This window comes from Trachemys scripta, chromosome 13, assembly GCF_013100865.1.
Source record: "Trachemys scripta elegans isolate TJP31775 chromosome 13, CAS_Tse_1.0, whole genome shotgun sequence".
NCBI lineage: Eukaryota > Metazoa > Chordata > Testudines > Emydidae > Trachemys > Trachemys scripta.
The window spans coordinates 23,887,368-23,900,548 of record NC_048310.1 but is presented as its reverse complement, the minus strand read 5'-3'; the positions used below and the strand labels follow the sequence as shown (position 1 = coordinate 23,900,548).

Genomic DNA, 13,181 nt, shown 5'->3' with positions numbered 1-13,181 from the left:
AGAATTTCAAGTATAGTACCTATATTTAAGACAGGAACAAAGTGATCTGGAAAACTACAGGCCTGCAAGTTTGACCTCCGTTGCATGCAAGGTCTTAGAACAAAATTTGAAGGAGAGAGTAAAGACATGGAGCTAAACAGTAATTGGTATGAAATACAACATAGTTTTAGAAAAGGTAGATCATGCCAACCTACCTGATCTCTTTCTTTGAGAAGATAACTGATTTTCTAGACAAAAGAAATGCAGTAGATCTATTCTATCTGGATTTCAGTAAAATATTTTGATACAGTTCCACACGGGATATTTAGTTAAATTGGAGGAGATGGGGATTAATACAGGAATTGAAAGGTGGGTAAGGAACTGATTAAAGGGGAGACTACAGTGGGTCATACTGGAAGGTGAACTCTCAAGCTGGAGGGAGGTTACTAGTGGAGTTCCTCAAGAATCAGTCTTAGGACCAATTTTATTTAACATTTTCAACAATGACCTTTGCACAGAAAGTGAGAGTGCGCTGAAAAAATTTGTTGGATAGCATAAAATTGGGAGATACTGCCAGTATGGAGGAGGACTAGAATCACATAAAAAGATTTGGACAATCTTGACAACTGGAATAATAGAAATAGGGTGAAATTTAATATTGCAAAGAGGGACTAACAACAAGAGTTGTTGCTATAAGCTGGGGACTTAACACTTTGAAGCAACAGAGGAGGAGAAAGACAATCCTAGGATGCATTAGTCAAGGTATTTCCAGTTGCAGTAGGGAAGTTTTATTACCAATGTACAAGTCACTGGTCAGACCTCATCTGGAATAGTGTGTGCAGAGAAGGGCTACTATCTTTAAGAAAGATGAATTCAAACTGGAGTGGGTGCAGAGAAGGGCTATTAAGATGATCAGAGGAATGGAGAGCCTATCCTATGAGGGGAGGCTTACGGAGCTTGGCTTGTTCAGCCTAACAAAACAGGCCGAGGGGAGAGATGATTTCAGTTAAGCGCCAGTGTTGACACAAGAACAAATGGATATAAACTGGCTATCAACAAGTTTAGGCTTGAAATTAGATGAAGGTTTCTGACCATCAGAAGAATGAAGTTCTGGAATAGTTTTCCAAGAGGAGCAGTGGGAGCAAAAAACTTTACTTGTTTAAAAAACCCTAGTTTATGGAGGGGATGGTACGATGAAATTGCCGACAATGGCATATGGCCCATCCATGTCTGCTATTAGCAGATCTCTCTAATGGCTAGAAATAGGATGCTAGATGGGGAGAGCTCTTGAGTTACAGAGAATTCTTGCCTAGATATCTGGCTGGTGGGTCTCATCCACATGCTCAGGGTCTAACTGATCACCATATATGAGGTCAGGAAGGACCCATGCCCCCCTGGACAGCATGGGGCATGGGTCCCTTGCTGGTTTTAACTAAAGCAAATGGTGGATTTTCTGTAACTTGAAGACTTTGAATCAAGTTTTGAGGACTTCAGTAACTCAGCCAGGGGCTATGGACCTATTGCAGGAGTGAGTGGGTGAGGTTCTGTGGCCTGCCATGTGCAGGAAGTCAGACTAGATGATCATGATGGTCCCTTCTGGCCTTCAAGTCTATGAGTCTGGAAACAAATGTGTTTACCATTTGAATAGATAATGAAACATTTAAATGACCACAGTGACTGCCTGTGGTTGCTGAAGAGCAAATTTCTCTAGCCACTTCTGAAGCATTAAAGGTTTTATTTTTGTTATTACAAAACTAAGATTTTAAAGCTAAAAATGGCTTTTGTTGTGGAGTGAAGTGAATTGTTAGTTACCAAAGAGGGATGTGCAGATACCATGGGCTCCTGCTATATTTCCCAGTTTGTCCTGTAAACCATCTCTAATTTTTAGGTAACATTGATGTACTTCATAAATTTAAAAAACATCTATTTGTATTGATAGTTGGTAACAAGTGAGCCAAAGTAGGTTTGTTTCCCCAATTAATGGCACAGTGAGCAACTGTCACACTAGTGCACTACTAGAATAAATGATTAAATCAACTGAGAGGTGCCAAACCACTGTAATAGAAGTGTCACAGGATCAGTGTTTTGCCTTAGCATTATCCTGTGACAATGTTCTGGTTCACTGACAGTATTACTTAAACAATTCAACAGTAATTTGAAATAGAAAATGTTTTGGCTAAATTCCTTTTATTTATTTTGCACAGGAAAACGTAGAACTGCTCACAAGCCTCATTCAAAGCCAAAGGTGTCAGATGTTTTTGAGGTACATTTTCAAGAAAATGGGATGGATACAAAGTCCAAGGGCTGTTCCCAATCTGAGGAGGAACTGTGGGCCCGATTGGAAGAACTTGAGAGACGAGAAGAGATGCTGGGTGAATTTGACAGGTATATTACTGTTGCAGGTTTGGGCTGAAAGATGTAATTAAAATCCTTACTAGTATGAACAAATAGATGCTTTTTGCAGTTGATTTGCTTAAATCAGTGATGGTTGAGGAGCATTGCTGCATGTTGAAAAGTGTATGGTTGTTGATTTTGTTTCCATTATAAACTGAGAAAATCCTAAAAACATCCATTCAGAACTCTGGATACTTTTTAATACCTTAAAATCCGCAAAAATAAATAAAATGTGAAACTTAAAATAAGCTACTCATAATAGAGGAAGATCTGTGTTCAGAACCTGACTACCACAGACTTTCTGTGTGATTGGGATACATTTAATTTCTGTATACCTCAGTTCCCCATCTGTGAAATGGGGATGATAAAATTTCCTTACCTCAAGGGTATAATGTGAGAGTAAACTAACTAATGTTTGTGAGGAGTTTGGAGCCTATAAACACCCAGATAGATAAAGAGAACTAAAAGAATTAACTTGGACTCTAATTATGAGGGTAGGGTGAAGAAGGTTGGAACATAAAGGGCCAGATTTTCTACTGGAATCCAGCCCCTGAGTGGTTCAGAGGAGCTGGAATATGTCTGTAAATGTCCAGGAAGGAATCCCCTCATTCTCCTGGCATAGGGAAACTACCCAATGGCAGAGGCAGCTCCTGTGACTGCTGCCTCCCTCCCATGCCCGTCATAGAGGACACAACATGGAAAGAAGGTTGGAGCATTGCAGAGTAGAGTTCCACTACTCCCATCCGCCAATGGCATAGGGGCCATTTGAGACCCTATGCCAGGGTGTGAGTTAGAACAGCTCTCTAGCTGCTTTCACTGGCCCTGGGGCTACTGCAGAAAGGCCCTTGATCACGGAGCTGTAACCAGCTCCCTGACACCCTCATCTGTTTCTTGCATTGATTAGAGCTTGGTTGCAAGAGAGACTCTGGCCCAAAGTGTACAAGATGGGTAAGCTAATATTATAGTTGCACCTTTCGTATTTCTGACCTGTTGTATACAATTCCCGAGTAAACAACTCTTTTAATTGTGAATGACAATCCTTAGAGCTGTTTTGGTCCTAAAGCAGAAATTATGACTTAGGACCAGATTGTGGCTCTCGTTTGCATTGATAAGCATTTCCTTATTGAAGTGGTTCCATTATGAGTAAGGGCTCCACAGTCTGACCCTTAAAAAAACTATATCATGCATGATATTGTTCTTCCCTAACCTCTTCCAGAAAATCTCATCTCATAGGTAAAGGAAATTATTCAGTGGTTTCATATGTTATTCTGTAAGTTATGATATGTGTTGATTAGTTTTCTTTCCTTAAGTATTTTTTGCAATTTATAGGACACCTGATACAATTGAGGCAAATGGAGAAGATACAACTTCCTCTGAAGAGGAGAAAGAAGATAAGACAGATCTGAATGTGGTACAGAGAGTGGAAGACTCTACTACTCAGGACAATGTACAGAAAGAAGTAACAACTTCAGAATTGTTCAGTGGCCAAGTTAATGGCCCAAGTCATTATCACAGTGATGATGAAGACGATTTAGGAGTTGATCATTTTGTACCAACTATATTTTTCTCTCATACTGTTGAACCTAAAAGGGTTTGTACTATTACTTTTTATGTATTTATTTCCATATAATGTAGATAGTATATAGACTACATGCTTTATTTAAAATAGTGTACCCCAAAGTACCGGACAATAAAGTATACCATTGCTTTAATGAGTCAAAAAAAAAAGACCTACCTCACATAGGTAAGATGGTGTCAGAGTTCAGAGCTGAAGCCAATTCCTTGTTTACTAGGTTTAAAGAGGCAGGGACCACAACAAAAGCAGCATCCTTATCCTATGGGGAGAGAGTGATGTGTTATCTAGAGCAACTCCTATAGTCAAATGAAGAGGCAGCAGCGATGTATTCTTGAGGGAGTCATCCAGCCTGCCAGAGCTGAAGTTAAATGCTAAAGCAAGTGTGAAAAGAAGACTCTCACGAAGAAATAAGTCAGAAATATGTCTACATTATAATTGGGAACAATTTCTCAAGGAAAATGGTGAAAGATCCCATCCTTTGGGAATTTAAAAAGTAAAGGACAAAACACTAGTAGATATACTGCTTTGGTGGGGTTGGGGGTGGGAGTGAGGGAGTGCACTAGATGTCCCAATAGGTCTCTTCCATCTTTAATATCTAGGATTTTTTCATCTGACAGAAACAGTAGTAGTTACCAGTTTATCTGTCGTTGGAATCTAACCATAGATTATACTCCTAATAGCACATCTAAAATGTTACTGCAGGAGAATTCTGTTTGTGCTACTTACAGCCCTAGAATCTTTTTTTTTTTTTTTTTTTTCTGAAAATGCATTTTATATTTATTTTAGACATGCAATATTGTAAAATGTAAAAGCTATCGCAGAATTCAAGGTGTTTTGTCAAACATTCATGTGAAACTTTGACAGTGAGATCCATGGCTAGTCTTGTATTTAGGACCCTGACTATAGACAAAGTTTAATTTGGCTTTTTATTTCAGAAGGTTTCTTTTGCTGCTCTGTGTTTTGAAACCCCCCAATTCAGTCATGAAGTCTCTAAAATGATACCAAAAAGAGATATTCAAGTTTTCATACTACCAGTGCCATGTCACACATTTCTAAAAGGTAGCATCCCGGGTCCAGGTGTTCTAAAAATGCCTTTTACATTCAAGGCAGACATTGCATTCAGGGGAAACTAAGCTCTTGGTCAGAATTAATGGTTTAGAATGTATGGTTTGATGTATAATCAGATTGTTTATTCTTACCCAATCCTGGTGCAAGAAGCTATTTCTTGACACTAAGTGCTAATGCACATGAATTTTGCACATAATATCGAGACAGTGAGCACTGAGAATGTCACTGTCAATACATTTTGTTGTTCAGCTGCTTGGATATGAAGAATTCATGAACTGACTTGATCCATGCCCTCGTGATTGCTTGATTTTTATACTCTAGACCAATTTGTGTTTTAATTTTCAGGTAAGAATAAACACAGGAAAAAATACTACTTTGAAATTTAGTGAAAAGAAAGAGGAGGCCAAACGTAAAAGGAAGAATAGCAATGGCAACGGACACTTGGTTCCAGAACTGCCTAACATAAAAACACCAGCAGACATTTACCGGTATGTAATGTATAGTGATAGCTGCCCTGCTTTTCCCATAGCACGCTTGAAAAGTAAGGCCTTCTTTTGTGTTCTAGCGTGTCCTCTTTGAAGCATCCTGCAGCAACTTTGAAATCTTACCCAAATATGGAACTGCACAGTGTCTCCCAAAAGAAGCATTTGGAACTGGGTGTACATTTTAAGAAGTGAACACTTGTGTCTCCTGCATGGTTGTCACACGTTTAAACTGCCACACTTCATAGCTATTGCATGCTGCTTTGCTGAGAGTTGCATTTTCTCAAACTAAGAGTCGAACATAATTCCTTTTAGCAGTGCTTTTAAAATTTACCCCACTGCTTCATGCCATATCTTCTGCAACTTAAAGGAAATAAATGGCTCATTGCAAATTGTTTAAACACATTCTCAATCAACTTCCTTTTAAATATTTTTTAAATATAACTGATCATGTCCATCACATTATGCCTTCTTTCTCTTTCTAGCTTCACTCCATTGTTTCTTTCCCTTGAGGTATTTGGCTAAGTTGTTACTGTCTCCTTCCTCTTTTCTTACTTTCTCCCTCCAGCCAAGCACATTCTTTTCAGCATATGCTTTGTCTTCCTCTCTGAATATTCTCTTCCTCATTTCTTCCCTCCCTATGAAATTTCTCTTTCTCCTTTTCCATCTTTTCCAGCTTTTAATTCCAGTCTTTCTCTTCCCCATCTGCTCACAGACACACACCGTATCTGTTTACTCCCTATCCATTCATTCCTCCCCCTCCTTCAAAGGGCAAGAAAAATTGACCAGACCTCCGATAGCTAAAGGAGTGCATAAAGGACAAAAGTAAGATTGAGACATGAGCCAGATTTTTAAAGGTATTTGGGTGTCTAAAGATGCAGACAGGCACCTATTGGGTTTTCAAAAGCACCTAGATTCTATTGCGATCATATCTTCTGCAACTTAAAGGAAATAAATGGCTCATTGCAAATTGTTTAAACACATTCTCAATCAACTTTTCAAAAGCACCTAGATTCTATTGCGATCAGTAAGAGTTAGAATTTTCAAAAGCCTCTAGGTACTTATTAGGCACCTATCTATATCTTCAAGTGCCTAAATACCTTTGAAAATCTGTTCAGAGGCAACACCGAGGTGAACTTTTCACTAGCCCACTCCCTAGTCACAGCTGTACAACTGCTGGGACAAGAGAAGGTTTAGGGATTCATGGTGCTGTCTTTGAACCCTGATCAGGATCTGTATATTTTGTAGTCTTAGGCTAGTAAGTGAGTAGAAAATGTGAAACCTTTAAGAAACAAACAAAAAATCCCACTTTATATCTGTTGAAAGGGAGCTGTTGTACTTTTTCCTCTATGAGCCTGCTTCTGCTCTCAGTTAAGTCAGTGGCAAAGCTTTCATTGATTTCAGTGCTGCACTGTTAAACCCCATAGCTCACTACTCGTTCCCAGACCCCCCAGCTACTGTGAGGTAGTATTGTTGAGGTGTCTCCTAATGTACCTCACCTGTTTTTGAATTCTCCTCCCTAGTGAATAGTTCTAGTACCCACCTCTTCCTCTGGCAAGCTGCAGCAGTACTAAATTGACCTGATTCCCGTTGGTTTTATAGCTACCCATAGGATTTCGAAGAGCAGCAGTGGAAATTAACAGACGCTGGTCAATTATCATTACAGTTTGGGAAAGCTATGAGCAGCAACAGAGGGATGGGAACAGTATCTGTAGACTCGGGAAGAGGATTCTGTGACAGTTCACACTGTTCATGTTTGGAAAGTTTCTTCAGAACCCTATGAACTAAAAACTTATTTTATTTTTAGGGAAAGTGTAGATTCTGCAGAAAATTATGGCACTTGCCTGGGAAAACTTCCTTATTCTGTGCAAGTAAACGTTTCAAGCACTTGTTTTTATATTCTACATCTGAAAATGATTTCACAGTAGAAAACCTTCTGTTATCACAACATTCTTTTTGGTGTCTAGAAATAAAAACCTGAAAATCATCTTGTGACTATAATTTTTCTTTACATTTTGCAAATCAAGCTGTTCTGTCAAGTGTCTAAGAGCTATACACATTCTTCAGAAAGGGGAGTATACCAGCTAATCCTTTAATAGAGGCATGACAGTGTTTGGGTTGCAGAATTACTCCATGTTCATTAGTAAAGAAAATGCTTTATTGTATCTTTTAAAGGTACAGTATTGTAATACAGCAGTTGAAAAGTTAAAAATGCAAATCGTAATTAATTTGTACAAAAGACAAAGTGAGATCACTGTAAATTTGTCATCTGATCCTGAAATAGTTTATTAAAGCTAACATTTTCCTTTGTAGAGTCTTTGTTGATGTTGTGAATGGAGAATATGTCCCTCGTAAATCAATTTTGAAGTCTCGAAGCAGAGAGAATAGTGTTTGTAGTGATACCAGTGAGAGCAGTGCTGCTGAGTTTGATGACAGACGAGGAGTTCTGAGGAGTATTAGCTATGATGAAGCTACTTACAGTGACAACAGTGAAGGGATCTTGGAGGAGGAAGAGGAGGAGGGGCAGGAGCATCTTCCAAAAAAACTTTCAACCTTATCAGGGACATTTGAGGTACATTTTTTGATTAATTATTGATTGTTGGCATGGATAAAAAGGAAAATGCTGGATAGTGTAGTTGCCTCTACCATCAGTTTATTTAATTTCTTTTTAACTAATTTTCCAGCTCTCCCTACCTCTCTCATCGGGGAGAGATTGCCAGGAGGCCTGTTCTTCTCCCTGCACTTACCCTTTTCCTCTCATTGTGGGATAACCAGCTGAGCTGACTATTTGCCACGTTTGTGTAGCAGTAGACAGTATCCCTTCCACTGAGCACATTGACTTCATGGCTTTCAAATTTAGTGACACCCTGGGACTTCCCCATAATGTAAGTTCTAAGGTGCACCACAGGGTAACAAAATCCTGGATCATGCAAGATTCCCACTTGCTAATTACTAATCTGAGGGAGGGAAAGCGATTTTGTGTATACCGTAGGCTCTTACTATGCTAACACATTGATTCTGGAGAATCTTCAGGGCTTATTTTATATTTTAAAACAAATGGTGTCAGTGGGCTCATCAGAGTGTTTACAAAGTCTATGACAGGAGGAGGGAGGAAGTTGTCCAGCAGACATAGAGCACAAGATGCCGTCGAAGAGCCGAACCAAATATATTTCCAAGTCTTTGGAAAGTCTTGGGTAATTTCTTATCATAAATGAAAGAGATTGTGTCACTAGTGCATGTGCTTGATGAGTAGCTGCGAAAACCATTGAGAATGTTCAGAAATGAGATGTGGCTGCTGCTATGCCATGCATGGGATTAATATTTTATCTCTGTTTTTGTTATGGAAAATTACAGTAATTTTTTAAAAGTTAGGTTACATTGAATTTTCAGAAGTTCTGTAGACAGAAGGCATCTTCAAAGGGAAATGGTTTTTTCTAGAAAGATAGTTATTTTTAAGAAAAAGTAGACTCATAGAAGACCTATTGCGTGCTTTACTCGGTAAATAGCCACATGGTCCTGCCCCTTTTCTTTTTCTTTATATCCACTTTTGTTATATTTCTTTAGACCCTAATGCTGCTGAGGGATCCATGTGGCAGCCCTTATGACTGCATGGAGTCCCATTGACTTTAAAGATATTCAGTGGGGACATAAGGATCTGCTGGCATGGATTCTTTTACAGGGTTAGCACTATAGATCGTAATCTCTTTGGGGCGGAGACTGTATCTTCTGTATGTTAAGCATCTAGTACACTTTTGGTCACTGTACAACAATAACAAATCATTTGTATATCAATCCATTCTCTGAATAGGGCATGATTATCTGCAGTATCACTGTATTTTTAAAGTAATTATATCACACTGAGCAAAATGCTCCAGTCAGAGCTAAAGGGACATTCACTTTTTAAACAAATATATTGTTGTTTTGCTTTCAGTTGTTTTTATGGTGGTTTGAAGTATATTATTTTTCTGGCAACATTCGCCATGTACTGATTTTTTCTTTTTTCCTAATGCAGCAGAACATCAGTAGCTGTATTTAATTTACCTTTTTATAAAAATGACACTGGTGTTATTGAACAAATCAGCAGAACAGGCACAGCTTTGGGCTTAGTTTAGCAGTTCGAGTACAGCACAAAAAACCTTGCTTTTTTGCAGGTCCTGCAAGAAGAGTGACTATTTTGTTTTGCTGTTTTTTTTTCTTGGCAACAGAGTAACTCTTAAAAAAGCAGGTATAATAAATCTGGTATCTGTTCCTTCCCGCCCAATATAATGATCAAATCTTGGTGTAAATTAGTGTACCATTTTTCTGAAATGCCCTGAACCATTTTTAATTTTTGGCACATAATGTGACTTTTAAAAAATGTAGTATTTTATATTGCATACGCACAGTGTTATGCATACTGTAAACCCATGGCTGATACTAAAAGCATTTATGAAAAAGAGTTTCTTCCTAGCTGCTTTTCAAATTGTAAATATCTGAGTTGTTTCTTTTTCTTAATATAGCAAAAAAGCTATAATGGAAATTGTAATTTTAAAATATTAAGCACATATGGTTTTAGTTAGAATTTATAAAGGAAGAAAAGAATTGGAAGTCTTGTTGTTCTCTTAAGTATAAACTGCCTTGACCAATTTTTGATCATTTTTGGTAAGAAAGAAAGAAAAAAAAAATAACCAACAAAATATAGGTAAATTTGTATTCCAGGTGCCATCTTGATGCAATTAGAAAAGGCCAAGATATTAAGCCATGAAAATATGACATATGATGGGAAATGCTGACAGGCCTAAAAATCTGCAAATTTTTCCCATTTGTTATCCAAGATGAAATTGCCTGTTGCATCATCTATTTTATTTTCTTGAACATGTATCAGTGGGAAGCAATTTTTTCAGATCATTTATGCAGTTAGGAATGTGATTAAGTAGTACTTTTAAAAAGCTATCTTTCATTCAGATTTCTTTGAACAAGCTATATTTTGAGGTTAATTACAATTTGGTTACTTATTCAAGGAACTTCCATTGATTTAAAGATATTTCTTTACTTTTGATTAAAAGAAATAACAATCCTAATAAGGCTAAAATAGGGTAATGACCTTATGGGCAAAGCTTCACATCTGCATTTTATTAGCTCATTCTGAGTTTTCTTTTCTCTTGTAGGCTTTTTCTGGAACTGTTATAGAAAAAGAGCCTTTGTCTCCCTTAATACCACACCCAATCATTGCTCACCCTGTCCTGCCTACCATTCCAGAGCGAAAATCAGAGGAAGTTCTGTCTGAGGCATCAGAAGAAACTACAAAGAGGATTTCAAAATTCAAAGCTGCCAGAATGCAACAGACAAACTAGGCCCTGCTGCCTACACAATGAAAGTTTGAATATTAACGCTTAGTTTCACATTTGTTGAGATTATGTAAAACTATGTGCATTACACCTAGTTAGTAAAAAGGTATCTTATGTTAATTTGGCATTGTTTATCTTAATAGACCTCTATTGGTGATATTTAAAAAAAAAAAAAGTAAGCGTTTGAACACGTCAATATTCAGTTTATTTTGTCAATTTCCCTGTATGCGGTCAGCACCTTTGTATATGTTTGCCTTATAACAGCACTTGGAATTACTTTTCAAAGATTTCTCTTCATATGCCATTGGTTTTATGTTTAAACCTAAATATACAGGTAGTTTTGTATCAGCTGTGATGTCCTACTTACCATCTGGACAGTTTTAAAGAAACTTTTCAAATTTCAAATTGATTCAACAATTATGTTTCATTACTTGCTTTAGCATTTTAAGACACTCTTGTATCCACATTGTTGTAGGTACCTGCTAAAATTCAGGTTTTTTTCCTTCTATTAAATCTCTGATATCTTACTGTACAGATCTCTAAAACAGAATGCTGTGTTCCTGTACATTGCAGGGAAGTTTCTTTCATGGAAAATGGTATTTTGTAAAATTAAACTTTTCAAGTAAAAACAAAGGTGTGAATTTTGTTTTTTTGTTGATTTATTCATTTAAAATAAAATGTGGAAAGAGGTGGTTCTTTGAAATCCTTCACTATTGCATAGAGACACAGTCTATTCTCTTCCCTCTTTGTGTAGCAAACACCCATTAATTTCAGTGGCAATTACATGCACATAGGGAGAGGAGCATAGACCCAGACTATGGTTACAAAGTCCCAAGTTCTTTTATATATTCAAATAATATTTTAATTGTCATGGAAATGCCCAGAGAAGATAGCTGCTAAGGATAAATGTCTTAATGGCTGCAATTTTATTTCAAAACTTAACAGGAGTAAGGCACTGAGAACTAAGGCAAAATGTCTTGCTGCAGCGGATAGACATGATTGGTCTCTGGCCCATGGTTCTGTGGATTTAACCATGTGGTTACCCAGGTGACATTCCTTCCGTCACTCTGTGCAGTTCCTGTTCCCACCAGCATCTGACTTTCCAGGCCTTGGCCATCTCATTTGGACAGCAAGTCTCCTAACAGTACTTTGGGTCAGGGTCTAGCCAGCTCTTGCAGCCTGCGCTCTTGGGTTTGTGTCTGTTCCTGTGGTGTAAACTGTCCACTGCCTCACCCAGGAAGCCAGTTTGGGAGACTGGAGACATCTCTTCCTGTTTTTAAACTTAAATTTGTTCTTACATTTTCTTTAATTAAAAAACAAAACTTATTATTTATCTTTAAGTTGGCTTTAAAATGCAACTTCCTTGCTAAACTGCCCAGAACCAACCCAACAGCTCATCTGGATTGCAAACAGTTGTTTTTGCAAATGTTCAATTAACAAAGAAAATGCATGATCATGTTCAAAGAGCAACTATGTATACAAACAAAGTGAGTAACAGCAACCGTGCATATAACCTCTTGTTCACCAGATGTTTTTAGTGTGCCAAGGCTGAAGGAGGGCTCTTATTCCATCTTGTACCTAAAATTAGTATGGGTGTCCACCGTAACTGAGTAACCATAAAATCATCCATGATAAAGTTTTCAGGTGACACACAAATTGGGGGAGTGGTAAATAATGAAGAGGACAGGTCACTAATTCAGAGTGATCTGGATTACTTGGTAAAGTGGGCACAAGCAAACAATAGGTGTTCTAAATAGGTGTGGCTAAATATAGATGTATATATCTAGGAACAAAGAATGTAGGCCATACTTCCAGGATGGGATGGACTCTATCCTGGGAAGCAGTGACTCACAAAAAGATTTGGGGGTCCTGGTAGATAATCAGCTGAATGTGAGCTCCCATTGTGACGCTCTGCCCAAAAGAGCTAATGCAATCCTGGGGTGCATAAACAGGAATCTCAAGTAGGAGTAAAGAGATAACATAATCTCTATATTTGGCACTGGTGTAACTGCTGCTGGAATACCGTGTCCAGTTATGGTGTCCACAATTCAAGAAGGATGTTGATAAAGAAGAAGAACCATGAGAATGATTAAAGGATTAGAAAACATGCCTTCTAGTGACAAACTGAAGGAGCTCTATTTATGTTAGAGAAAATGGGTGACTTGATTACAGTCTCTAAGTATCTACATGGGGAACAAATATTTAATAATGGGCTTTTCAATCTAGCAGAGAAAAGGTATCACACGATCAAATGGCTGGAAGTTGAAGCTAGACAAATTCAGACTGCAGATAAGGCATACATTTTTAATGTGAAAGTAATTAACCATTGGAACTATTTACCAAGGTTTGTGGTGG

The 13,181-nt window shown here is 37.8% G+C and overlaps 1 protein-coding gene across 3 annotated transcripts in view; it reads left to right on the top strand.

Annotated features, from left to right (window-relative positions):
- URI1 (URI1 prefoldin like chaperone) overlaps positions 1-11,459 on the top strand; it is a 55,282-nt gene extending 43,823 nt beyond the window's left edge. For 2 of the 3 annotated variants that reach the window (XM_034788768.1, XM_034788769.1), the window contains 5 exons: positions 2,184-2,364; positions 3,703-3,964; positions 5,363-5,505; positions 7,813-8,071; positions 10,647-11,459. In XM_034788768.1, coding sequence (XP_034644659.1) covers positions 2,184-2,364; positions 3,703-3,964; positions 5,363-5,505; positions 7,813-8,071; positions 10,647-10,832 — 1,031 coding nt within the window. In that variant the 3' untranslated portion in view covers positions 10,833-11,459. The remainder of the gene's footprint in view (positions 1-2,183; positions 2,365-3,702; positions 3,965-5,362; positions 5,506-7,812; positions 8,072-10,646) is intronic. The other variant, XM_034788770.1, reaches the window with a different exon arrangement.
- Positions 11,460-13,181: the final 1,722 nt, after the last annotated feature.